Source organism: Lepisosteus oculatus, chromosome 11, assembly GCF_040954835.1.
Source record: "Lepisosteus oculatus isolate fLepOcu1 chromosome 11, fLepOcu1.hap2, whole genome shotgun sequence".
NCBI classification, from domain to species: Eukaryota; Metazoa; Chordata; class Actinopteri; order Semionotiformes; family Lepisosteidae; genus Lepisosteus; species Lepisosteus oculatus.
The window spans coordinates 3,874,101-3,897,097 of record NC_090706.1 but is presented as its reverse complement, the minus strand read 5'-3'; the positions used below and the strand labels follow the sequence as shown (position 1 = coordinate 3,897,097).

At 42.1% G+C, this 22,997-nt stretch overlaps 3 protein-coding genes across 3 annotated transcripts; 2 read left to right on the top strand and 1 right to left on the bottom strand.

Annotated features, from left to right (window-relative positions):
* The first annotated feature begins 378 nt into the window (after positions 1 to 378).
* mgst3b (microsomal glutathione S-transferase 3b) lies at positions 379 to 3,662 on the top strand. Its single transcript, XM_006631241.3, has 4 exons — positions 379 to 646; positions 1,681 to 1,803; positions 2,367 to 2,439; positions 2,548 to 3,662. Exons 1-4 carry the CDS (start codon positions 521 to 523, stop codon positions 2,646 to 2,648), a joined length of 423 nt encoding a protein of 140 aa, XP_006631304.1. The 5' UTR covers positions 379 to 520; the 3' UTR covers positions 2,649 to 3,662.
* Positions 3,663 to 5,449: 1,787 nt separating this feature from the next.
* Positions 5,450 to 10,715, top strand: tmem50a (transmembrane protein 50A). Its single transcript, XM_006631240.3, has 7 exons — positions 5,450 to 5,583; positions 6,644 to 6,751; positions 7,169 to 7,281; positions 8,294 to 8,361; positions 8,945 to 9,037; positions 9,705 to 9,765; positions 10,394 to 10,715. Exons 2-7 carry the CDS (start codon positions 6,653 to 6,655, stop codon positions 10,437 to 10,439), a joined length of 480 nt encoding a protein of 159 aa, XP_006631303.1. The 5' UTR covers positions 5,450 to 5,583; positions 6,644 to 6,652; the 3' UTR covers positions 10,440 to 10,715.
* A 2,011-nt stretch (positions 10,716 to 12,726) lies between these two features.
* On the bottom strand, positions 12,727 to 20,436 carry rhd (Rh blood group, D antigen). Its single transcript, XM_006631363.3, has 10 exons — positions 20,185 to 20,436; positions 18,902 to 19,088; positions 17,803 to 17,953; positions 16,887 to 17,034; positions 15,942 to 16,108; positions 15,420 to 15,557; positions 14,639 to 14,769; positions 14,216 to 14,295; positions 13,847 to 13,920; positions 12,727 to 13,676 (listed from the first exon to the last, which is right to left on the bottom strand). Exons 1-10 carry the CDS (start codon positions 20,321 to 20,323, stop codon positions 13,650 to 13,652), a joined length of 1,242 nt encoding a protein of 413 aa, XP_006631426.1. The 5' UTR covers positions 20,324 to 20,436; the 3' UTR covers positions 12,727 to 13,649.
* Between the last annotated feature and the right edge of the window lie 2,561 nt (positions 20,437 to 22,997).

The window sequence follows — 22,997 nt, the reverse complement described above, 5'->3', positions numbered from 1 at the left end:
TATATAAAATCATTACATATGTCCAGTGCTGTTGAACCACTGTTGTAGTAAAAACTCGTTTTTCCGAGGTGGATGAACGAACTGTGGCTTCAGCTGGTTTGTAACATTTTACGTTACATAACCTTAAGGAGGCCCTCTTGTTCATCTAAACCTTGGGCGTAGACAGTGAAGGTAAAGCTTGAACTGCGGTTACAAACAAATATGTCCAATGCTGGCACAATCGGGTGGGCTGGGCGCTGTTGTGGCGGTGCACAACCGCTTTAAAAACGGGAAACCACAAACACGCGAACTGTAAGGCAAGAAAAACTGGTAAAAACTCGCCCCTTCCCCCCACCCCCCGTTCTGCGCATTTGCGGTTTTCCAGGAACACGGTGGGTCTGGAAAGCGTCTCATCGCGAGACAGGGGGTGCTCGAGCGACCTTTCATTCCATATTACACAACTCTGCCGCGCGCCCTCCCTCCCGACCTGCTCTTCTTGCAGAAAGGCGATCGTCCTGCCAGGCTTGTTTTGCGAAGCACCATGGCGATACCAGACGTCCTCCCAGCGAGCTTTGCCTACGTGATCCTGACCTTCTTCTACAGCTGGATCATGCTGTTTTACCTCAGCATCCAAGTCGTGCAAGCGAGGAAGAAATACGGCGTCAAGGTAATAGCTTTCGCTGTCTAGTGGTTTGCATAAGGTGGCATAGTCAGCATGACTCTGCAACAACTGAACTCCCTCATCGCCACACTGTTACTGTAACCCAAGACAGAATCGGACTTCTGTTAAAATAACGCGTTTCGGGTTGCTTTCCGGACGATTCTGGCTTTTTTTTTAGATGACCATAACCTGAAACCTGAGCATAGCTGAGTACAAATCGGCGGAGTTTAGCTTTGAAGAACCCCCGCAATGTTGAAGTGAAATTGCAACCCTGATAGATAAAGAGAGGTCGATCGCTTGGTGGTAAAGATAAATAAAATCCAGCACAATATTTATCTGTCGGGGAATCGCTTTGAATTGCAAATATAAACTACCCTATCAGAAAAATGTAAATATTGCACCGAGCTGGTTTCCAATGTTTTTTTTTAATGCAGAAATGAGCGACATGCAAATAAAAAGATCACTGAAGCAGTTTTCCCCCATTGTACTACAAACATGGAATGTCACCATGTCATGTCACAGGAAAACCAAACTCATGCGGTGCTTTATTGCATTACAGCTAGGCTGTAGGCTGTTTTTCTGGGGACAATCAAAAATCACTCAGACGTTTCTAATACACAACACAGATTTCGGACTTTGCATTTTAGATGGGTCTTTGTAGAAAGATGTAAACTTTTCGTTGAAGCCCCCGGCATCCTAGCGCGATGCTAAGGCGAGAGGACGCTAGAGTTAAACTCTTCAAAGTTACTACATTGTTCCTTCGACGGACTGTAAACCGGAGGTAGTTCAGGTGGGGAGCTGCGTCAGCATGCGAAGGCTGCAAAGGAACAAGTAATAGGTTTATTCCATGCTGAAAAAAAGAAGAAAGAGAACACAACGTTTCGGCCGTGGAGCCTTCTTCAGGTGTGTAAACCGGAGGGTTTGTCTCCGCTCCGCGTGCTGAGCGTTAGGATTCCCCTCTGTCGTCAGATCTCACGCGTGTCCAGTGTCCTGTGTCCCCCGCCGTGTCGCGTGACGTGCTCTGCTTCCGGTGTTTGCAGTACCCGGCTATGTACAGCGACAAGGAGCAGCTGTTCAACTGCATTCAAAGAGCCCACCAAAACACGCTGGAGGTCTTCCCGCAGTGGCTGATCTTCCAGTTCATATCTGGACTTGCTTACCCTGTAAGTACCACGCACCTCTTGTTGAAATACCCCGAAACACCAAGTCATGACACAAGGGTTTGAGACACATTGAATTAGTCCGTGTCTGCCACTCGATTTGGCAGTGTGGTACCATGTGCATGAGTGGCCTATCACTTCTCATTTGGCTATCGTTAGTTATTGGGGAAGCAGACGATTGCACCTAAACTCAGTGCTTGGCACCTGACCGCTGGCCCTTCTGGCTGATCCGTCAGACTTCAAGGAATCGCCATTTTCTCCCTACTCTGTAAGACATGTTGATAAACTGTATATAAATTCGAAAAATATTAACTAATTCATTACAAACTTGGGTGACATGCCCTAGGGATTGTCTTTCACACCAATTGAGAACCTTTTCATGGATTTCACTTCCTGCTGAACTTAGACAATCTGCTTCAAGTTTACACACACAGTCCAAATCTGGAGTTGAAGACACCAAGTCATCCAGTACTTTTTTGTTGTGATTATACTGGTCAGCTCCTGCAAATCCCTCTTCCCCCCTTCGTCTCTGATGTCAGCGTATCTTCGTATTTTTATTTTATTAGGTGGTAGCCTCTGTGCTTGGCGCAATCTGGGTCACCAGCAGATTTTCATACGCCTGGGGATACTACACTGGGGGTAAGACACTACTTCTGCACGTTAGCAATGGTAGATCTCAACTCTAAAATATGAAGTTTCAGTTACAATGGAATTCTGCACTAATCGTTTCTACCTTTTCCTTACCAGACCCAGAGAAGAGAATGAGAGGGGCCTATGGTTACATTGGATACTTTGGAGTCATTCTGCTGTCTCTTGCAGCTGCTCTTCAAATGCTCGGGCTCTTTTAATATTTCCCTGGGTCTTAGGGTCAGAGTGTTGGCACTGGCTACCATAGGAGTCAAACCCTAGATCCTACAGGGCACAGTCCTCACTTGAGGAATTTAAATTTAAATCAGATGACGTCTTATAAGTGAGAAAAAGTTTTAACACATGATCAAAAACTTGAATTTTTCTCAGAATGTCAAGTCTGTAAGTACAGATATGTACATCAAATAGTTTTTTATAATCGTTCTTAAGTAACCAACTTATAGATAGATTTAATATTGCGGATATTCTTATTACATTTTTAACGCAGGCCGATATTGACCATCTGAATGCACACTACGTTTACAATGGATATGAGGAGATTTCTATAAATGCTCACTTCGTAGCAGAAAATATCAAGCACTTAATAGTTTTTCCTTTCATTTGATTACTAGCTGCTTCCATAGCGCAGAATAAAAGGTTCCATTAGAAACTGATTATCTCAGGCACTTGGAAAGAACCTACTTGGACATCTGAGAGGAAACACCTGTCAAGACTTAGAGCTTAGAAGGAAAATGAAGTCCTACATTCCAACTGATGTTCTATACAGTATGTTCCACACAACAAATCTAGACTTGCCACTGTTGTTGATCTCAATCCAAGTGGCCAAATATGCCATTGTTAAACCTGTGTATGTTTGCACAGTTGTTTTTTTTAATATGCTTTGCAAATCCAGTTTCTTTAGATTCCACCTGCTGAAACGGACAGCACATGATATACCCAGGCTTTGTCCTGTGATATCCTGCATCACTCGGAGGTTGAGAACAGGATGGCTTGAATCTTAAAGCATGATAAGGTTTTGTAGGAAACTAAGGTGCACATTACTTCATCCACATTGTTGCCCAACCTCATTCTGTTTATGGCCTGTCATCATGTTAGTCCTGTTTTCTATTCTCTTATCTTTCCCCCTCATTAATTAATCTCCTGGGAAATCGCTTTATTAAAAACATTGCTTAAAAATAAAGATAAGAAAAATAAAGAATGGTAAAGATTAAAAATGAAGTCATAATTCAATTGGTACATCACATTATGGGTGTTAAAAGAAGACCTGACTACACCAACTGTCGTGCTTCAATAGCCTGTATAAAATATCTATCTTGTGGTAAAATATTCTTTAATTGCATTTATATAGGCTTTGCTGTTGAGACATTTTTATGTCCTGTAAATGTAATAGAGGAATATGTTCAGCCTGAAATCTGTGATCTATAATGTAATTCCTGAAGTAAAATGACTTTTAAAAGCTGTGTTCTGCAATTAGCATGAAGATATAAATGCAAAGTAGCACGTTGAGATTTTTTTAATGGTACCGCCTATTACAGGGGTGTCCAATCTAGGGGTCTAGGGGTTCGTTGTGTGTTCGGGTTTTCATTTCACCTCAGCTATATGTCTACTATTCTGTGAGATGCTGGTGCAAGATGACAACAAAACCCTCCAGGACCAGGATTGGATACCCTTCATCAATCACTACACTTGACTTTAATTTCAGATATCTCCCCTTAAACTTGTAACAAAATGTGTATTTTTTTTAACAATAAAATAATTTTTTTACTGTGTTCTGATTTATATTGCATTGTGTTAAGAAGTGCACATTTGAGTTTTCTGCATAAAGCCATTTAAATCATGTGATGCTGTTGAAGTTTACTCATACAGTGGTTGCAGCTCTTCAGAACCTACAAATCCAGTCCCTGGATTCCAGGCCAATGCAGTTATCATATTATTATAAAGTGATCCGCTGCACCAGGCTTAGACAAATAACTAATAAATTCAGTTCAAGTATTGGTTAAAAGTGCTGTAATATGGATCCAGATACCTAGTCAGACTCTACCCCCAGACCTAGGAGCATGAACTGTACAATAAAGCAATACCTGCGCTGATGAATAAGAATGCAAAGGAACAAGTAAACGTTTATTCCGTGCTGAAAAGAAAAGAGACACAACATTTTGGCTGTGGAGCCTTCTTCAGGTGCCAGGGAGAGAGGGAAACGGGTCAATCTAAAGACTGAGAGAACAAAAGAGAGACGAGGAGTATCAGGACTCCGGAAGAAGTAGAAGAGAGGTGAAACTCTAAACAGCCTCACCACTTTCATAGGAATAGCATCAAAGACTATAGCATATTCACGGGGAATGATGGGAATCGTACATTTTTCCAAAAAATCTGTACATGTGAACAATCTGCCCTCTTCATTTAACAATTGGGCCGCTAGACAGAGTTGGTCATTTTCCTGCATTATTGTAGCTACTGTATAGCACAGGGCAGCTTTAATTACTTGAATCCTCACTGAGCATGCGCAACTCGTGGAAAAATACAGTCGAACCGAGAACGAAAAGGGTAAATATTGCAAATACCCCTGGTACGTGGGCAACACCCCCTCATTCACTGTCTGGTTCCCCGATCCTTGTGATGGTTTTGTTTTGTGTTGCCAAGGTTTTCGTAAGGCTTAAGCACTTTATCTTTGACAAAGTATGGTCGATGAGAGTAATACCAAAAGAGAAAAGTTTTTTTTTACTGTGTTTACCTAATATGTAATATAGACTTCACCCCCTATCGTTTTCTGCGGTGGACGAGCAATGTCATCAACAGATTATGTGAAAATACAAATGTCTTTTTCAGATTCCTGTGTTTTCTTAGTGTCAGTGTCGCAGTTTCCTTTTCGTATACTGCCAGCTGCGTGTACTAAGATATGATGGGGGTTGTAGTTCGCTTAACATAAACTTCCCGTTTCGTGTGCCGGAGCTAGCGCCTTTGTTGAACTACGTCACCCATAAAGCTTTACGGTTATATTGTCCGGAAGTATGTATATGTGAGTGACACTAGGTTGCTAGTGTCGTTCTTTCCCTTTGACTAACAAAAGGCTACTGTGTTTTTGTCTGGGTTAGACATAAAATTGTAATAAAGCTGGGAAGTCCCGTGACTTACACTGTAAGTACAAGAATTGGGGAGGTGCATTATACCGTGTGTGTGATTTGTTAATCTTTTTTGTGTTTTACCGGATAAAACGAATTCATGATGTATTCATCCTCAACCTACAGGCATTTAAAATATATTAGTCGTGTGCATGCGAAGTATTCACGAACAGCAAAGCATAATTTCCAACTCGGTGTCAGAGCTGTTTTTGTAGGTCGAAATATGTGCTGAAATCTCATCTTTAAATATTTGCTTTAATTATTGACGTTTTTCCGTTGGGTAAAAATGGCATTCAAAACGTGTATTTTAAAGCACATCTTATTGTCATCGAAATCAACCGTCAGTCAGATGACCTCGGAGTATTCTCTGTTGTCTCTGTTAGTGTAGTCTCTGTTAGTGGTTTAATACATTCTTATTAGTAACATAAGCATTGCTAAATCTTATGTTAGTTCAGTCGAGGAAATCTAGGATAATTGTCATTCAAGGTCAATAATTTAATCCTATCCGAGTGAAACTTCTGTCCTAAACGTTTAGCCCAAAGGCGTTTGTACGTGAAATAGTTGTGCAGTAAACAGTATCATCCCTTCTGAAATCTGTAAAATTGTTGCTTTTTAGTGGTGATGTGGTGATGGGGGTGTGGGTGTTTTATGTACATATTAAGTGATTATATATATATATAGTATGTATAAATGGAGCATATATAGTGATTGTATTCCTACCCTTGGATACCAAGTTGAGCTATAAAAGCATAAGTTTGCTGAAATAACCCTTATGCAGTCAGTGTATCCCATTCAAGCTTGGCCCATGAAAATCTGTGTTTTCAGAAATGCATACAAATCCTAAAACACTGTGGGCATCTGTGTAATGTTGAGATGTACTGCATGCGTATGTTATTGTGTGTGTTCCTTACCCAAAGGGTTGTGGCAGTGTGTTGAAAGAGCTGCTCACCCATGTGGTTGACGCCAGCGTTCTGGCCGTTTTTACAGAACGGACTGGATGAGCTACACAGGCCGAAGGGCCTTTTGTCGTCTGTGACCTGTCTTATGTATCTTATTAATTCCTTGTCCTGCTGCAGCTCTGAAGCATGTCTGGGTTTCTGGATAACATCCGGTGTGGCGAGTGTGAGTGTGTGGACTGGGGCGAGAAAAGGAATACTGTGGCCTCAATAGCAGCTGGAGTACTGGTAGGTGATGGGTGGTCACAGGCACAAACTGCATGCCTTCCCCGCCTCTCCTTCTTCTCTACTGTAAATGACACAGAGCCGGGCTCTCTTCATGCTAAACTTTTTCTTAACAGTGGTGTCAAAACATTTCTGTTTGCAAACCAGATTATTTACAGTACGTGTCCGATTTAAAATAACTTTTCTCTGTTAAAAAGACCTTTTTTAACAGATGTTCAAACTGTGTTTTAAAGAGAAGAAATGTTGATCAAGATTATCCATCATACATCCATTTTCTAACCTCTTGAATTTTTTTGTTTATGATGTAGGCTCTGAATGTGCTTGTTGCTGTGTGGTGCATTTTTAATGATGTTATAAGGTGTGATACTGGTAGTAGATTAATGTGCATTCTATTAAAGAAAGAACACCTGTTTTATGCAGTTTTTCACAGGATGGTGGATCATCATTGATGCAGCAGTCAAGTATCCCTCCCAGGATGTGTTCAACCATTCCTACCACACATGTGGGGTAATAGCAACCATCGCATTTCTAATGTAAGTCCCGGGAGCTGGTGTGTGTTTTTCCACTGTAAGAAGTACCTGACATGTGTATGATGTTAATACAGTGTTACAGGGGTTCCCAGTGCTGGTCCTGCAGGCCCACACAGCTGCTGATGTGCTCTAGTCACACAGGTGAACTCTTCATTGACCTAATAATAGGATTCATTTAAATTTAAAGTGTCTGATAGTTTTTCAGTACTCAAAACAGGTTGGAGGTATGTAACATAATATACCAGTCCTTTAAGTGGAAAAGGAAACGTGCAACTATTCCACTCAAGCAGCTTGTCAGTGCAGTTAAGGCACTGAATCAATTAAGGTTGTGGGTTCACATCCCAGGTGGGGATACAGCTGTTGTACCCTTTAGTATATTTATAATGTGGCAATAGAAATAATAGAACTGTAGCTTAACACATGAGATGCTATGACATCGGAGCCTTGAAGAGGAAGTTATAACTGTGTGACCGTTCTTTCCATCCACATGGTGCTGTTCACCATGTTTCCAGGCACACATCGTCTCGTGTTTGGTGAAAAAAATGTTGAGTGAGAGCTTCAGGCAGGAACTGAGCAATTTGTTTTCAAATTGTAAAATAGAGAGTGTGACCTGTGCCTAACCGCATTTTCTGCATTGTGTATTTGTTATAAAACTTCCACAGGTTCAGATCCTATTTTAGGTTTACACGCATGAGAGACCACATCCTGTTGATAGCATAGACTTCCTCATATCACCGATGTGACACCTATGAAAAAGTGAAATGAGCACCTTCACCTGCCTTTACAGAATGGAGTCGTGTCAAAGAAGACATCCCCATCCTTACTTTCTTGAAAGAAGACTTTTGAACAGCTGAACAATAATAATTTTGAAGATACTGGCTAGCCTCCAGCAGGTTAAAGCTCTAGGGAAGGATACTTTGCCATGTAATTACACCATATTCTACAGCTATGACTCTCTGCCTGTCAGACCTTTGTTTCACACTACATACTGATGGTCTATGTGCTCCCCTTTCAGGATCAATGCTGTCTCCAATGGCCAGGTGCGTGGAGACAGCTATAGTGAAGGATGCTTGGGTCAGACAGGTATGTCCGGTTTTTCTCGTTGTAGTTGTACCCTTGGCCTGAACATCTGTCTACTTTTTCCTGTCCTGTTTCAAGAATCAAGTGTTCAAAATAGGAATATTAAATTTCCTGTCTGTATTTTTCATTTCAATAACCGGGTTGAACTGAGGCTCATTCGATGAGGACCAGGATCAGCTTGTTGGTCTCGGCAGTGCCCCCTGTGGCTTTCAGCCCACATTACAGACAACGTAAAGAATGGAGTTTTGGCCTTTCACTCTCCGCACTGTGCTCCAGGTCTGGTCCTGGGGGGCCTGTGTGTCACCAGCTTTCCTTTTTAAGTCGACACTCAGAGCTCACTGGTGACTCGGTTGGACCGGTTTTCCTGCTCCTTCCAGCTCTTCGGGGGCTGGTGCTTTAGAGAGACCTGGAGAGCATGTGGCCAGTCGGGTCTTCCAAAACCGGAGCTGGACCTTACTGTCATGGGAAATGAAATTTCACTCACGTGATCAGAGTCTGATGCTCTAGAGGCCTCTGAGGCTGAGATGAATGATTATTCACTGCCCAGACCGTCCCCAGTGTTGAGCCTGTGTCTTGTGTGTCCCAGGAGCCCGTGTCTGGCTTTTCATTGGCTTCATGCTGGCCTTCGGCTCTCTCATCGCCTCCATGTGGATTCTCTTTGGGGGGTATGTGGTGCCACGTAAGTGCTCCTTTTTTAAGTAAAAGTTGCTTTTTTGATTGGATCCCATTTCATCCAAGCATGAAGTCAATGCGGTTACGGGGAAAAAATGTTTGTGTTTTCTTATGAGCTGTGATGCATAGTGATACTGTAGTGGTTTGCAGTCTTCAATTTCAAAATTCAAAAACTTATCATGCCTGACAGTCTGAACACATGGAGGCTCTGTGTAATGGGCAGAAGGGAAATGGAGCTCAGTAAGCATGGTTTTAGAGTGTATGTTCTTTAAGATAAAGTAGCTTTTTCCATTGAATCCTACTACATCAAGCGTGAAGGTAATAAGAACAGTTTAATGTATTCAGTAACCCATGGCTGACAGACAGCAATAGTAAGAGTGCAAATCCTGAGTAGGGCACTGCTGGTATACCCCAGAGAGAGAAATTTCACTCAAATGACTCCAGTTAAATGCCCAGCTGTATAAGTGGGTGCAAATGTCAATCATTTTGGGAAAATGTTAATGGAAATGTCTTGTTTGTAGGTTGAACTGCACTCAATTAAAGGAATGACGATTATATTCGGTAATCCGATTCAGTCACCTAAAAAATGAGCTTCATATCAAACATTACAATCATTTGCCCTTATGCATTTACATACATGTATGTGTGATTTAATGTTTTATTTTGTCTTCTAGAAAAGCCAGTGGTTTATCCCGGTATTGCAGTGTTCTTCCAAAATGCGTTTATTTTCTTTGGGTGAGTGTTTTCCTATGAATCTTGTGTCAGGAGCCTCAGATCGCAGGTTCGAGGTAAATCGAACCTTTCTGCTCTGACGGGCTGGTGTCTGAGTGGCTCCCAGGGGCTCTGTACACAAGGCTTGTTCAGGGTTGAATCATTTCTTGAATGAATATTGCATGTTACATATCGGAGGGGACCCACTTCATTTACCCCCTGGGGTATAGCAGCCATTCTGCACCAGTAGCCCCTCAGGTGTAAAATTGAGAAATTGACCAGTTGAATTAACTGGAACCTTCAGGGAGGCCAGAGGAGTTTATCCAGGACACTGAAGTTTACACCCCTGCTTTTAGAAACGGGATCTTAGGATCTTTAATGACAGGTAGTCAGGACCTCAGTTCAATGTTTTGTCCAATAGGACAGCATCTTGTACAGCATAGTGTTTCCAGTCATGATGGCGTAGAGGAGCATGGGTTCGGAGAGCCCTGTCCACAGCAAAGAGTGCCTCCTACTGGGCCACAAAACCACAAATTTACAGCACAACAGCTGGTACACATAGTCTGAAATCTGAGAAGTCTGTGTATTATGTGTGTTAGTATGCTGCTTCTGTTCATTAAGTAAGAATACTCCATTTTGTTTCTTTTCTTAGGGGCCTGGTGTTCAAATTTGGCCGCACTGAAGACTTATGGCAGTAATGTTCTGTACTTCCCCTCCTGACTGTCTTTTTTCCCCCCTCTCTTATGTGCTTATTGTTTCATACTGTTTTATAAATGCTGTACACCTGTTACCTCTATAATTGGTGTGGTAACCCAGATACTCACTTTCTGAAACTATAGCATGGTGTCAGTTTACACAACATTAGGTGTGCTGCTTTGTCCTCCACTGCTCTTTTTATATCGCTTACACTAATAAAGGCGTGTACAGACACAAGCAGAAAAGCATTTGTCTTTGGCAAATTTCCCATTATAAAACACAATTTATACTCCAGACACACTAATGCCTTGAAACTGGAACACTGAACTGTGATTGATTCATGCAGGTCATAAAAACAGACAAACTCAACCTTTTAGTTGATTAATATTACTCATCATCTACTAACTTACTTATCCTTTCCTGAAAGCAGGAAAATTATTAAGAACTTTGAATGTGCTTTTCCCTGGAATAGACAACATGTTGGTGTATTTTTTCTGCCCCTTTATTTTAGATGTGAATCCCACCTAATTTGGAATGCGTTGTTTAAAGACAATAACTCCTGGCAATAACTGGCAATAACTCCTGTTTGCTCTCTTGGGAGAATAAGACATGCTGGTGCCTTGGTTAAGACACGCCCACCTGTAAGAGCCATTCGTTTCCTGACTTGCCAATCCGCTGCCCAGTGATGTCATCATGCTGCCACCCCTGCAGCTGCCCCCCAGGTCACAGGAGTCTCCGTTTGTGCTGGAAACCTGACTGATCCCAATTTCACACCAGCTGTGATCGGGGCTCGAACCCATGACACCTAAACCGCAGAGGTCAGTCCAGAAGTGCATTTACTGGCTGAGCCCTTCATGGGCACACCTCTGCTGCCATTGTTTGCAGAGTCAGTGGTCTTTCAGGTGCTTGGGCTCTTAAGTGTTTGTCCTTTCTTGCATGCTGATTCTTCCAGTTCGGTAGTAGTTCATTGATCTGCAGATTGTATGCCGCTGTTTCTTGAAAGAACCCAGGGTATCGGCTTCAACAACATGGCTGAGTATCTTGTTCCACACCCCTACGTCTATCTGGATAAAGCAGTGCCTCCTGTTCTCAGTTTTAAATGTATTGCAACTTATGTTCATCTTTCACCCTTTATTCCAAAAACATGAACATAGCATGCTTGGGGTTTGCTGGCAATATGCATGTTCATTCTAGATGTAGGGAAGTTTATTTTGAGGGATAGTCTTCTGTACTCAGAAACACTCCTAATAGTACAGGCATGATCTTTGTTTTTAGTCTGAAAGTGGCAGTCTGTTCAGTAACTTGCAAACCACTTCAGACTTCTTTTCTGGACACTACCTACAAAGGCATTTGAACAGTTTGGTCTGATAATAATAAGAATTGATACTGACATGGATATAGCTGCAATTATTTTGTTTCCTCTTGCAAGGATTAAAAAAAATCTAAAATGCCTCAGAAATCTTGTATGTACAACATTGTAGGATTTGCAAATAACAGTAAAATGGAACTATTTTATTTTCAAAGTTCTTAATTTTGGGATGCCAAAGCTGGTTAAGTCCTATTTTAATGTTTTGTTTTCCTTGTTGGAGCAGTACAGAATGTCCTTTTTATATCACCAAATTATTTTCTCATCATAACTTTAAGATAACACATTTTCATGATATTTTTAACTTTCTTACAAGAGGCACACTGTGGTTTTTCAAAGGAAGCACAATTTCTAGACCTCTGAGCTGTCATGCTTTAATGTTGCAGTTTGTTTTCAGTTTGGGGGAGAGGAAAGATTTAGCTTGCTCCAAAAGGTTCATGTTACCCCATGAATCTGCTGCTGAAATAGTAAAGCTCTGTAATTTTGTCTTGAAAGAAATGTTTCCTTATGAAACTGACATTTTAAATTCTACTTTGCTGTTCTCTGCTAAGATTCTTTCAGAAACTTGACAGTTATGCTTTTTTTTAGCTATTAGGGTCTTCAGTAAAGCACTAAAGATGAGGCTAAATTTGTTAGTTTTTTTAAAAGGTACACATTATACATGGATATTGTATTCTTATTGATATGTGAAGGCAAAGCTGGATTAAGATGTTTAGTTATTGGCCTACCGAGGAAATGTTGCATACGTTAGCCTGCTGTTTAAAATTGGGAGGGTTGATGGTTGTTGTTTTTAAACGTATTGCACACATTAATGGAGACTTACAGCTTTTACAGTTAGTGAATGTAACTTTTATATACTGTATGTTTTAGATTGTAAAAACGTACCTTTAAAACAAAATAAAATGGTATCTTTGAAACCTTGCAACATTTTTTGTGACATTTTTATTTGATAGATTGTGCCGAGCCCTATAGTTTATAACTAATTTTTGCATAGTGGTATTTGTTCAGAAGCATCTGGGTTCACTTAATAAGCTATAGTTCTAGCAGATTCTATAAAAAACCAAAATCCAGAAACAAGTGAGACCTGTGAAAGGGACATTTTATTAATATCCTTCTTGTGTTGTGAAAGTTTGCAGTTCGGCACTTCAATTAAAAAGTGCAATATTGAGGGTTAGGTTTTTTATTTTAGGATCTTAATTTAATTTAAAAAATTAAAATATGAAAAAAATGTGTACATGGAGAGGGAAAAGAGTACTGATTAATAATTAAATAATTATTGTGCAATGGCAGTGTCAGCTCAATTTCAGCTGAGTATGTCTGAGAGAGCTCTATGCATCTTATGGTAGACACCAGTGATGGTGGTGACGGCGCCCTCTAGTTTGGCCTGTCAATAAACATTGGAATATGTCCCTAATGGGGAAAAAAATGAGTGTAAATGTTATTGTTCCTCAGTGCACAATTCTCTTGTTGTCTGAGTAGGCTAAGTTCAGAAACATTTTGTCTTTGTAAGTTTGTAAGTAACTTAACTTCAGTTCTTTTGTGACTGTAAAGACATTCATTGAAAGTAAGGCAAATGTTCAGAGCTCCAATAGATTGAACAGTCTTTCCATTACAGGGACATACTGTATACTAGCTAAACTAGCTAAAGCTCAGTTCATTGCAACATCTAGCCAGAGCAATCAGAATCTACTGGCAACCCAATTTTAGCAAAGAAAACAGAGTGAGCATTTATAAAATATGCTAAAAATACATGTATTCCATACAAAATTTACATATATTTCCCTTGTATAAGGTTATATTGTCATTTCCAGTTTAGAAGAGTCCATCAGACCGCTTTAGAGCTGTGTTAGAGTTTCATCGCCAGGTGTGGAAACTGTAAGAGAGAACAGGTCTGTGTTTAGCAATAGCTTGTAATTCTCATTTCATGGCAAATCGGAATTGTACAGTAGCTTGGGAACAGTGTGTTCGACAGCTAGGTCCTGCGCAGTATGTAGCACAGGAAGGACATCGCTGATGCAAGTGGTATAATGCACTATTCCTTACCTTCCAATAGGCCTGGTCATCAAAGCACTTCTTATCATGAGGTGCCTTCCAAAAGTTCCATTTTAAAAGATAACCTGATGTAGAAAAATAAACATTATTGATCGTTAACAATGTCCAAGGCAGTTTTTTTATTCGGAGTATGTCTGTGCACATGGAATCACAATATACAGTTAAAGGACATAGCAATTCTGTATGACCTAACCGTTTACAACCAAATAGGCCAGACCAGACATCAAATGATTTGTCACCTTGTCTAGAGAACTTGCTCTCTCTGTGTGTGTATAGTCACACACGGTTAACAAGCAGTGTGCATGTGGTGTTAATCTATATGTTAAGGGACCTGACAAAGCCAAATCTTCCATCACTCACCCGTTCCCAGTCCCAGAATGAGGCTGAGAGCAGCAGTCACTGAGAGGGCAGTGAGCTGGAACACGGCCTCTTTCGCAGTGCTGCAAGAGACGATAAAGAAGGGCTCAAACAAAGAGACCAGCCTGGGCGAGAGCACAGAAAGCTGGGAGAAGAAGTCTCTCAATGCAACACGAACTGATTGAACCCCAAAATAACCTGGATCGTCATCTTGGCCGACGTCTGTGTTGGAATTGTTTTTAACGAGTTTTTTTACAGGTATGTTTTTCATTGTACATTTCGATTCTTGTGGTAACAGGAGATACTTATAAATGAACATACCCAGGGCAAGTCTCAGAATGAAATGTGATTAGGCGCTGGAGCCCTGTATCTTTTCACCTGCTTTCATGAGGAGAACGCTACAGTATGTTGTGGAGTGTCACGTACAGTATAAAGCTGGTCCAGTTGGTGGCCAGTTGAATGGTAATATTGGCAAAGACGCCCAGGATTCCTGGGATACCATGGACATATTGGACCCCGCAGGTATCGTGGACTTGGAATAGAGAGGCCATTCGTGGCTGAAAAACAAAAGGAACAGGTTTTAAGCCAAAATTCACGGTTTTTTAATATATGCGAGTTTAAAGACGTAAACCGTGCAACAAAATTAACTGGGACTCTGCCTTTTCTTTTGCTTTAAAAGCCAAGATTTTTAAAACTTTGTCTTGTAGAAACAGTTGCACGTACATGCGCACCAATCTAGGAATAAGAACCGTGGAATACTGGTCCAGACTCAAAGGGATCAGATTGGGCAATCCAAAATTGAAATTAAAGCTCTTTTAAAATATTTTCCATTATAAATAAAATCTTGCAAAATTGAAAATCATGAACGCTGTCATGGTTGCATTACACATCAGAAGTCCCTCTTCAGTGCCCTGTGAGTTTTCTCTTTCTGAGATTTACCTGGCAGACGACGAGAGCAAGGAAGGACATGTTCACATGGGGGACAACACAGAGACACCAGTTCACCTAGACAGCCTGCCCTTGAATTCTGGGAGGCCACAGTAGCTGTGGAGAACGTGTAAAATCCACACAGCAGGCCCTCCAGTTCAGCATAAAAACCACTACCCAAGAGCTGTAAGGCAGCAGCACTGACTAATCATCCTGCCCCTATATGATTTATTAACTAAACGTACTGGGGTTTTATCTCTCACCCACTCTTCTGCATTACCTTAATGTACTGCAGCCCCAGAGTGGAGGTCAGTCCAGCAATGACCCCTATCGTCATTGCTACCCATGGCGCTTGGATGACTGTAACTGCAGTTCCCACAGCCACTCCTCCGGCCACTGTTGCATTGTGGACATGCACCTGCAAAACAGGATCTGCTTTCACTCTTTTGTACAATTATTTTTATACACTTGGATGAAATTTACTTTCGTATGTTTTGCAGTTTCTGCAAAATAATATTATCCTGTCATAAGTGCATCATATCTATATCGTGTATAGAAGAAGATGATGCATGCCTACATTGCCAGACTAAGATGATTTGTATTCTAAGCATATCTGGTAAAAACAGACTCTGAAAAGCTTCCCATCCCTCTGTGAGAGGTATAATTTTTAATGGATAACTAGCAGAGTAAGAGCAGGGAACCACAGAAGCTCTAGAACACCTAGAATATCTTGGGCAACAAGAAATGAAATAGAGGAAGGTTTCTAGGGGTAGTGCAAGTACAACTGTGGATAGGAGAGTACCATGTTTATTTTCCCTTTCTTGCTGGTCAGGACTGACAACCCAAAGGCAGCGACTGTGCTTGCAGCCAGTGAGAAATAAGTGCTGTAAACAGCACTGATCTTCTGAGCAGTGTCTTCAATCAGCACAGAGTTGAAACTGGGCCAGAACATCCACAGGAACAGTGTCCCTAGAGCAAACATTTAGATTTGTTATTACTCTGTGCACCAATCTGTGTGCTTTAAACACTGGTTCTTCAGATTTTAATAACATAGTCACTTAACTCATTTTAAAGCACAATGTTTCCAGTATTGACTCTTTGTTTGAATATTTTATTCTAGATTTTCGGCCATGAATGTTAATTGATGATAATTTATTGTTTCATATGACTCTAGATTGATAAGCCTCTTTTTATCTGAGCTTCAGTGGTTTCTGGTACTGATGCGGACCAACATTTTTAAATTACCACCAACGCTTTTAGTTTTGGTCTTTATCAAACTGTTATGCCTGAGCACGAGTTGCCTCCTGAAAATGAATGATACTGTGAGAAGTCGTCCAACGGGGATTTCATTTGCAACTCTAAAAGTTTTAAGAGTTCATTGTGAATTGAGCCTCAGATGTACAAGATCTTCCCATTGTGCTTTGTCTTTGATGTTTTGCATTCTTAAATCCCAATAAGAGCGAGACTGAAGTAATTGCAGACCTCTCCCTCAGGCTGGTACACTGCATTGAGCCAGTTCCAGAATTGATGTCACTCCCCTCTGGATCTAGATGGTATTAAAGTCTGCCGCAGAGAGTCTCGTCAGTGGCGCTGTGCGTGACTGGAATTGAACCCCCAGCAGGGCCAGGGAGAGCTGCACACACTCACTCTACTGTATCAGATTCAGATGATTGAGGTTTTAAAGGGCATGATTCCCAAATGATGGCAGTCATGCCCTTTGAAGGAGGGGTGTTACTGAAGCACCTACCTATCATTGAGAATAAATCCATCTTGGTGTCAGACTTTTCTTTTTCATGTCTGGGCTCTAGTCCAGGCCGATAAGTAGCCCAGGAGAACATCACCCCAAAGTATGTTCCAAAGACATGGAGCTGCCTGATGCTTTCAGTGAGGTCTACCTGCAGAAAAAGAAAAGGCAACCGTCCAGTCATATGTCCAGTACAGAGTCTCAGTGACCCAGAGCCACACGCAACAGACAGTGGACACAGGATAGGATACAACCTGGACAGGACGCCAGTCATAAGAAAAACACTGCTTGAAGTCTTAAATATGAGTTAAAACTAAATCCCAAACAGCTGAGTAGAATTGTGTAGTTCAGGAGGGTAGCTGCGTCAGCATGCGTAGGCTGCAAAGGAACAAGTAATAGGTTTATTTCCTACTGAAAAGAGAAGAAAGAAAACAACGTTTCGGCTGTGGAGCCTTCTTCAGGTGTCAGTTGACAGTTGACACTTCAAGAAGGCTCCACGGCCGAAACCTTGTGTTTTCTTTCTTCTCTTTTTAGCGTGGAATAAACCTATTACTTGTTCCTGAGTAGAATTATGACTTGCAAATGTTCCAATCAAGCAGCTTGCTGGTTTGCGTAAGGTTTCAATTAGACAACTGAGCTCAGCTGGAAGGAAATCCAACAGGTGTGAGGTCCTCTGGGACCAGGATCTGCTACATCAACTACTATTACTATCAATTACCATCCTCCCAGTGCTGCTCTGATTCTAGAAATAGACAATGCGTAACTGCAAGCACTTGCGCCTTCTCTCATGGCAGGAAGAGTTAAAACAGCAACAGCAACAGGAATGTCAAAGATGCAAGTTGTGAATGGCAACAAAATAAAGGAATGGGTATTTGCAAAGTTTGCTAAAATGCTTGAAATTGTGTTGCTGAATGATTACCTCCAGGAACCTCAGGAGGATCCACTGGTTGAGGATGAAGCCAGAGACCTCCAGGAGGGCCATGAGCAGCAGCTGGATGGGGCTGGTCTTTCCCAAGACGACTCCCATAGAGACAAAGGCTGAGACCGCACACAGATTGGCCGTCAACAGGCTGATGGCAGACAGCAGTTAGTGAAGTCAAGGCACAGTACTTTTGAGCTTGCGATACAAGACAACTAATGGCACTGTACAGTACATGCACAGTTTGTAGCGTTTCGTGGGGTAAACCGAACCTGAAATACTGCCTTACATGTCCAAAAGCATCAGAGGGAAAAATGTTTGTGATAAAGATCACAGGCAGTGCCACCAAGTGGTGAAAGACAGACTCCGATCACACTGATTGATGAGGGCTTGGATGAAGAATCCAAGAGTAACTTGTCTGCCATAATGTCATGTTATTTGATCATCTGAGTTGTAGATGCCTTGTCTAGCAAATGCATTAACTTTTTTTTTTAGTTCTCATGCAGCATCTTTAAAAATCCCAAGCATGTTTGAAGGAGACACATCTCCATTCTCTAATATCATTCCGAAACCTACATTCCTACATTTTATTTTTATTCTTTTTCAATCTAGTGTTTTCGAAACGTAACAGGAAAAGTAAGACACTTCAGTTAGAAGCTTCTTCCAGTGCCATGAACCTACTTATTCCTAGTGAGGGTCATAACAACCTACCAGCCCACCCTAGAAGCACAATTCTGAAGTCTTAAGGCCGGACTCTGCACCCTGGATGGGACACCAGTAATGGACAGTTGACCACACATGGACAAATGAGAGACTCCGATTAATTTACCCAACAGTCTTTGGGAGGTGGGAGCCCATGTGGACATGGGAAAGAACATGCAAGCTCCACACAGAAGGAGCCTCAGGCCAGAATGAAACCCAAGACCCAAGAGCTCTAAGGGGGCACTGCTGTCACACCACTGTGCTAAACTAGGTGACAATCACAATTAAAAAAATAATAACAAACAAAAGAGAAGCAAAATATTTTTCTAGTGGGAAATTATGTAGATTTGGAGGACGTGCTGTGTTGCAAAGCCTCGGCGTGTTCAGTTCCATTTACCTTCTCAGGTTAACCACGATTGTCCTGTTTCCGAACGCAAACAAAAACCCGTTCATCAGCACGGCCCACTGCGCGGTCATGGCGGCCACCAGCACGTTGAATCCAGAGCTGCTGAACCCGTATCGCGCCAGGAAAGTTCCCAGGAAGCCGAAACCCAGGAACACCATCACATGGACATCTTGGAATTCTGTCGGTAGTGGAATGAAGTAAGAGCTTTTGAAAGAGGAGTCAAACAAACTCCTTGGGAAATCTACTTCTTATTAACATCTAAAAAAAAACACACAGTAGGGTTCTGGAAAATTACTTCTGCAACAAGAGGAATTTGAAATGCTTTAGATGGCACGAGGGCGGTGTGTTCAACAACTGACATGAACACAGGAGACAATGACTCAGGAAGACCTCCCCCCATCTTTATGTAATTATATCTTTAGCATGATTTGATCCCTTCCTAACACATCCACAGAGCAGCAGAGTCCGAAAACGCCCATGGCATTGTTCTGGGTTTACACCAAACTCAGAAAAACATTTTCGTTTCTGGCGTTCAGCTGTGCAGAATATTCCCTTTTATCACAGAAGCCCGAGTCTTATCTGCTCTGACAGCAGTGAACTCCCCTGCGCTCTCCTGTTAACAGAAGCAAGGCATCACCCTTATCGCCTGCTTGCTGTTGCTCTGCTCTGTCCTGATTCTGACTGCAGCGCCTCATCTGGGCAGAGAGCTCCAACAAAACCTGCCAGCAGCCCGCCGTTAATTCCACAGCCTCACACGGGTGACGGCTAAAAGTGTGCAAATGTCAGAACACCGCAAGGATCTACGACTGGGGACTGGACTGGAGACCGAATAGCTGCAGGTGTGAGCTCCAGAGCTCGGTTTAGCTTGATTTCTCCTCCTCACTGTGGTGAGGAAGACAGGAGAATGAAGACCAGGTCTCAGAATGCAAAGGCTTACATAGCTTCTGCATCTGCCAGAAGCTTAAATATCCTCACAGTGCTTGTAGTCTCCATATTGGGTGGTAATTCTTCTGACGTATCACAAGATACATTATATACTTTAGAATGATGCCCACAGACTAGCTGTCCGGGGGAGACATCTTCTCACAAGAGGCTTCACCACTGTCAGTAGCTCACCTTAAAGCATTCTGAGAATGAAAGTGAACGCGTGATGCTCAGAGCACGAGGATGTAACGTTCAGTTCTGCATCTTGGGACCAATTGCATGTGCGTCGAACAGCTGTCTAATGCCTTTTCGCACAGGAGAAGAAGGAAAGTGCCGAAACTGCAACTTACCAGGGTAGAGGTGGAGGTCTGGTGGATTTTTTGCATCGTAGGAAGCAAAAAAGAAAAACACCAGTATGAACGCTGTTTCCAAGAGCAGAACCAGAAGAGGCAAGTGTGGCCGAAGACTTGTAAAGTATTTAGGAGCCATTACAGCTGCTTGCTGGGCATTGCTCCTGCTGTCTCTAAGAGTGTGCCACGAGTGACACAGAGAAAGTGGGCTGCTTCTCCGTGAGCAGGATGTAGTGGGGGCGTTGCGCAGGCAGCACACGGAGAATCCTTATCTGCCTGTGACAAAGCGCTAGCCCCCGACAGCTCCACTCACTGTAAGTGCAAAAAGCACGACCCCGAACTGAAAGCAAACACAATTATTCTGTAGTAATCAAATGGTCAGGAGCTTTTGTAAAATACTGGATGATTGAGTCTGGTCTTTGTGCTCAGTGCTTTGCATTTTATACTCAGGTGACACAGGCTGGCTATGGACTGCTGTAGGATAAAGAAGTGCCCTGCTGGACAACAGATTTGGTTTTATAATTAATTATAATTGCTTACACTTATATAGCGCATTTTTAGACACTCCACTCAATGCGCTTTACAGGTAATGGGGACTCACCTTCACCACCACCAATGTGCAGCATCCAGGATAGAGAGAATAAAATATATTATTTTCCAGTTGCCTCCGTTACTGATAACGGGAGAGAATTACAGACACAGTGAATGCATACAGTAAACACACAGCATTAAGTCTGGACGTTTCGTGGGGTTTCACAGAAGCACAGTACTCATCTAGGGAATTCGAGTGGTCTGTTTGGGAATTCGTCTGGCAACCTATCAGTTTTGTACCTCTTCTATCCAGCAGGGGGTGTTGTGTGTTCCGTATAGGGAGTTCTAAACCTGATTCTGAATCTCATCATTCATCGCAGCTAAAACTGTTCTCATTTTAGCTGACAGCTTGCGTTTGAAAGCCAGCTTTATTATTGCAATCTTTACATCTCACGAGTGTCCGTTTCATCTTCTTTTTAAAAATAATGACGTTAAACTACTACTACTAATACTACTACTACTGATTTTTTTTTTTGGTGATGCACCTACGGTGATACAAGCAATTCAAGTGATCTGCTATTTTTACACATACTCTTGGCATCGAGGAAAGAACTTTGATTTCACAGAATGGTTCGTTTCAGAACAACAATACGTACATTTCAAAGCCTCACCAGAAGTAAGCTTTTATTTTTTTCTGTTGTATTTTTTTTTTAAGGAAAACCTTCAATTCTTTTGAGCTGCAGTTTAATGTTTTTAGGTAGCATCTGAGTTAGAGTGGATGGCAAAGCTACTATTCCGACACGAGTACTAAGCAACCCACAATACGATCATTTTCGCTTCACTCTGATACAAACAAGGAAAATCTAACTTTTTTAAAGGGGTATTATTCATGCCGTTGTGCGAACCGTCCTGAGAACATTTTTAATGTCACGCAGCAAGAGTGTTTAGGAAGTTGACAGTGGGAAAGTAATACAGAAAGTGGAATCAACACTTAAAAATGAAATGAAACGACGCCGACAAACCGCAGGAATCAGTTGCAAGCGATTTCTGTTTCAAGCACTAACAAGACGTTCACGAGGTTTCAGGAAAGGGCCGGCTCTCTCACCCGTGTTCCCGGCTCACAGCGCGGGGGACGCGGTAGAGACCAGATCTGAAGTCTCAGGAATCTCAAAGAGAGAAGCTGCGGGCGTTAAAAGCCGAGCCTCAAAGAGAAAAACATGTCAGCAGTCTAGATTTTAGCGAGGATTATACGCGTCTCATAGATTTAATAATAATCCCTTGCATTGATAAAAAGCTTTTCTTTCTGAAAGATCACAGAGTTCCTAACATAAAGGATTCTGCCCATTGCTGTGCCCGGAGCCCAGTAATTTAGCCCGGACACACATTACAGCATTGGGGTTCACACTGCAGCTCTTACAAATAATAATAATAATTGCTTACATTTACAGAGCGCTTATCTTTACACTCCACTCAAAGCGCTTTACAGGTAATGGGGATCCCCTCCACCACCACCAGTGTGCAGAATCCATCTGGATGATGCACCAGTCGGCTCCCCACACACCAGCTCTCAGTGGGGAGGAGAGCAGAGTGATGAAGCCAGTTCAGAGATGGGGATTATTGGGAAGCCATGATGGGTAAGGGCCAATGGGAAATTTGGCCAGGACGCCAGGGTTACACCCCTACTCTTGGGTGTTAAACGCCCTGGGATCTTTAATGACCACAGAGAGATGGCACCTTTCAGTAAGATTTTCCCGAAATGTGGGATCCTTAATGACCAAGTAATCAGGATCTCAGTTTAGACATCTTAGCTGAAGAGGGGTTCCCTGTCCTCCCCCTGGAGGAGTCGGGTTAGCAATTATCCAGAGGGAACAGTGCCTCCTACTGGTCCAGCAGAACTATTTAGGGTTCGTGACCGGGAAGCTGAAGGCAGCTGACTCTTACTTTCCTCCCCAGATAATCAAACAGGGTTCAGTCAAACCACTGCAGACAAAATTCACAACTCAAGTAGAATTTACCAGGTATATACTGGCATCTGGCATTTCTGGCTCCGGGCATGATACTATATTGCACAGGGCGAAGAACAAACTCCTAGCTTTGTATACCATTAAGATTTTACAATCAAGGAATAATGGAACATGCATTTTGAAACTGCCGCCTGGTTTTAGAGATCTATAGGACGTCCAGCTCTCTGTATTGTAATGCCAAGACCAGTGCTCTGGTTATGCACACTGAGAGACACACCACGGCAGAAGCATGCGGAATATCTGAGGCCACATCCAGTA

Coding starts and splice junctions, on each gene's coding strand:
- mgst3b (XM_006631241.3), top strand. CDS start 521: ATGGCGATACCAGACGTCCTCCCAGCGAGCTTTGCCTACGTGATCCTG. Junction 1,804..2,366: donor TATCTGGACTTGCTTACCCT/GTAAGTACCACG, acceptor TTATTTTATTAG/GTGGTAGCCTCTGTGCTTGG. Junction 2,440..2,547: donor CTGGGGATACTACACTGGGG/GTAAGACACTAC, acceptor TTTCCTTACCAG/ACCCAGAGAAGAGAATGAGA.
- tmem50a (XM_006631240.3), top strand. CDS start 6,653: ATGTCTGGGTTTCTGGATAACATCCGGTGTGGCGAGTGTGAGTGTGTG. Junction 7,282..8,293: donor GCAACCATCGCATTTCTAAT/GTAAGTCCCGGG, acceptor CTCCCCTTTCAG/GATCAATGCTGTCTCCAATG. Junction 9,766..10,393: donor AATGCGTTTATTTTCTTTGG/GTGAGTGTTTTC, acceptor TTCTTTTCTTAG/GGGCCTGGTGTTCAAATTTG.
- rhd (XM_006631363.3), bottom strand. CDS start 20,323: ATGGCTCCTAAATACTTTACAAGTCTTCGGCCACACTTGCCTCTTCTG. Junction 19,089..20,184: donor AGACCTCCACCTCTACCCTG/GTAAGTTGCAGT, acceptor CACTACCGACAG/AATTCCAAGATGTCCATGTG. Junction 17,954..18,901: donor ATCGTGGTTAACCTGAGAAG/GTAAATGGAACT, acceptor GTCTGCCATCAG/CCTGTTGACGGCCAATCTGT.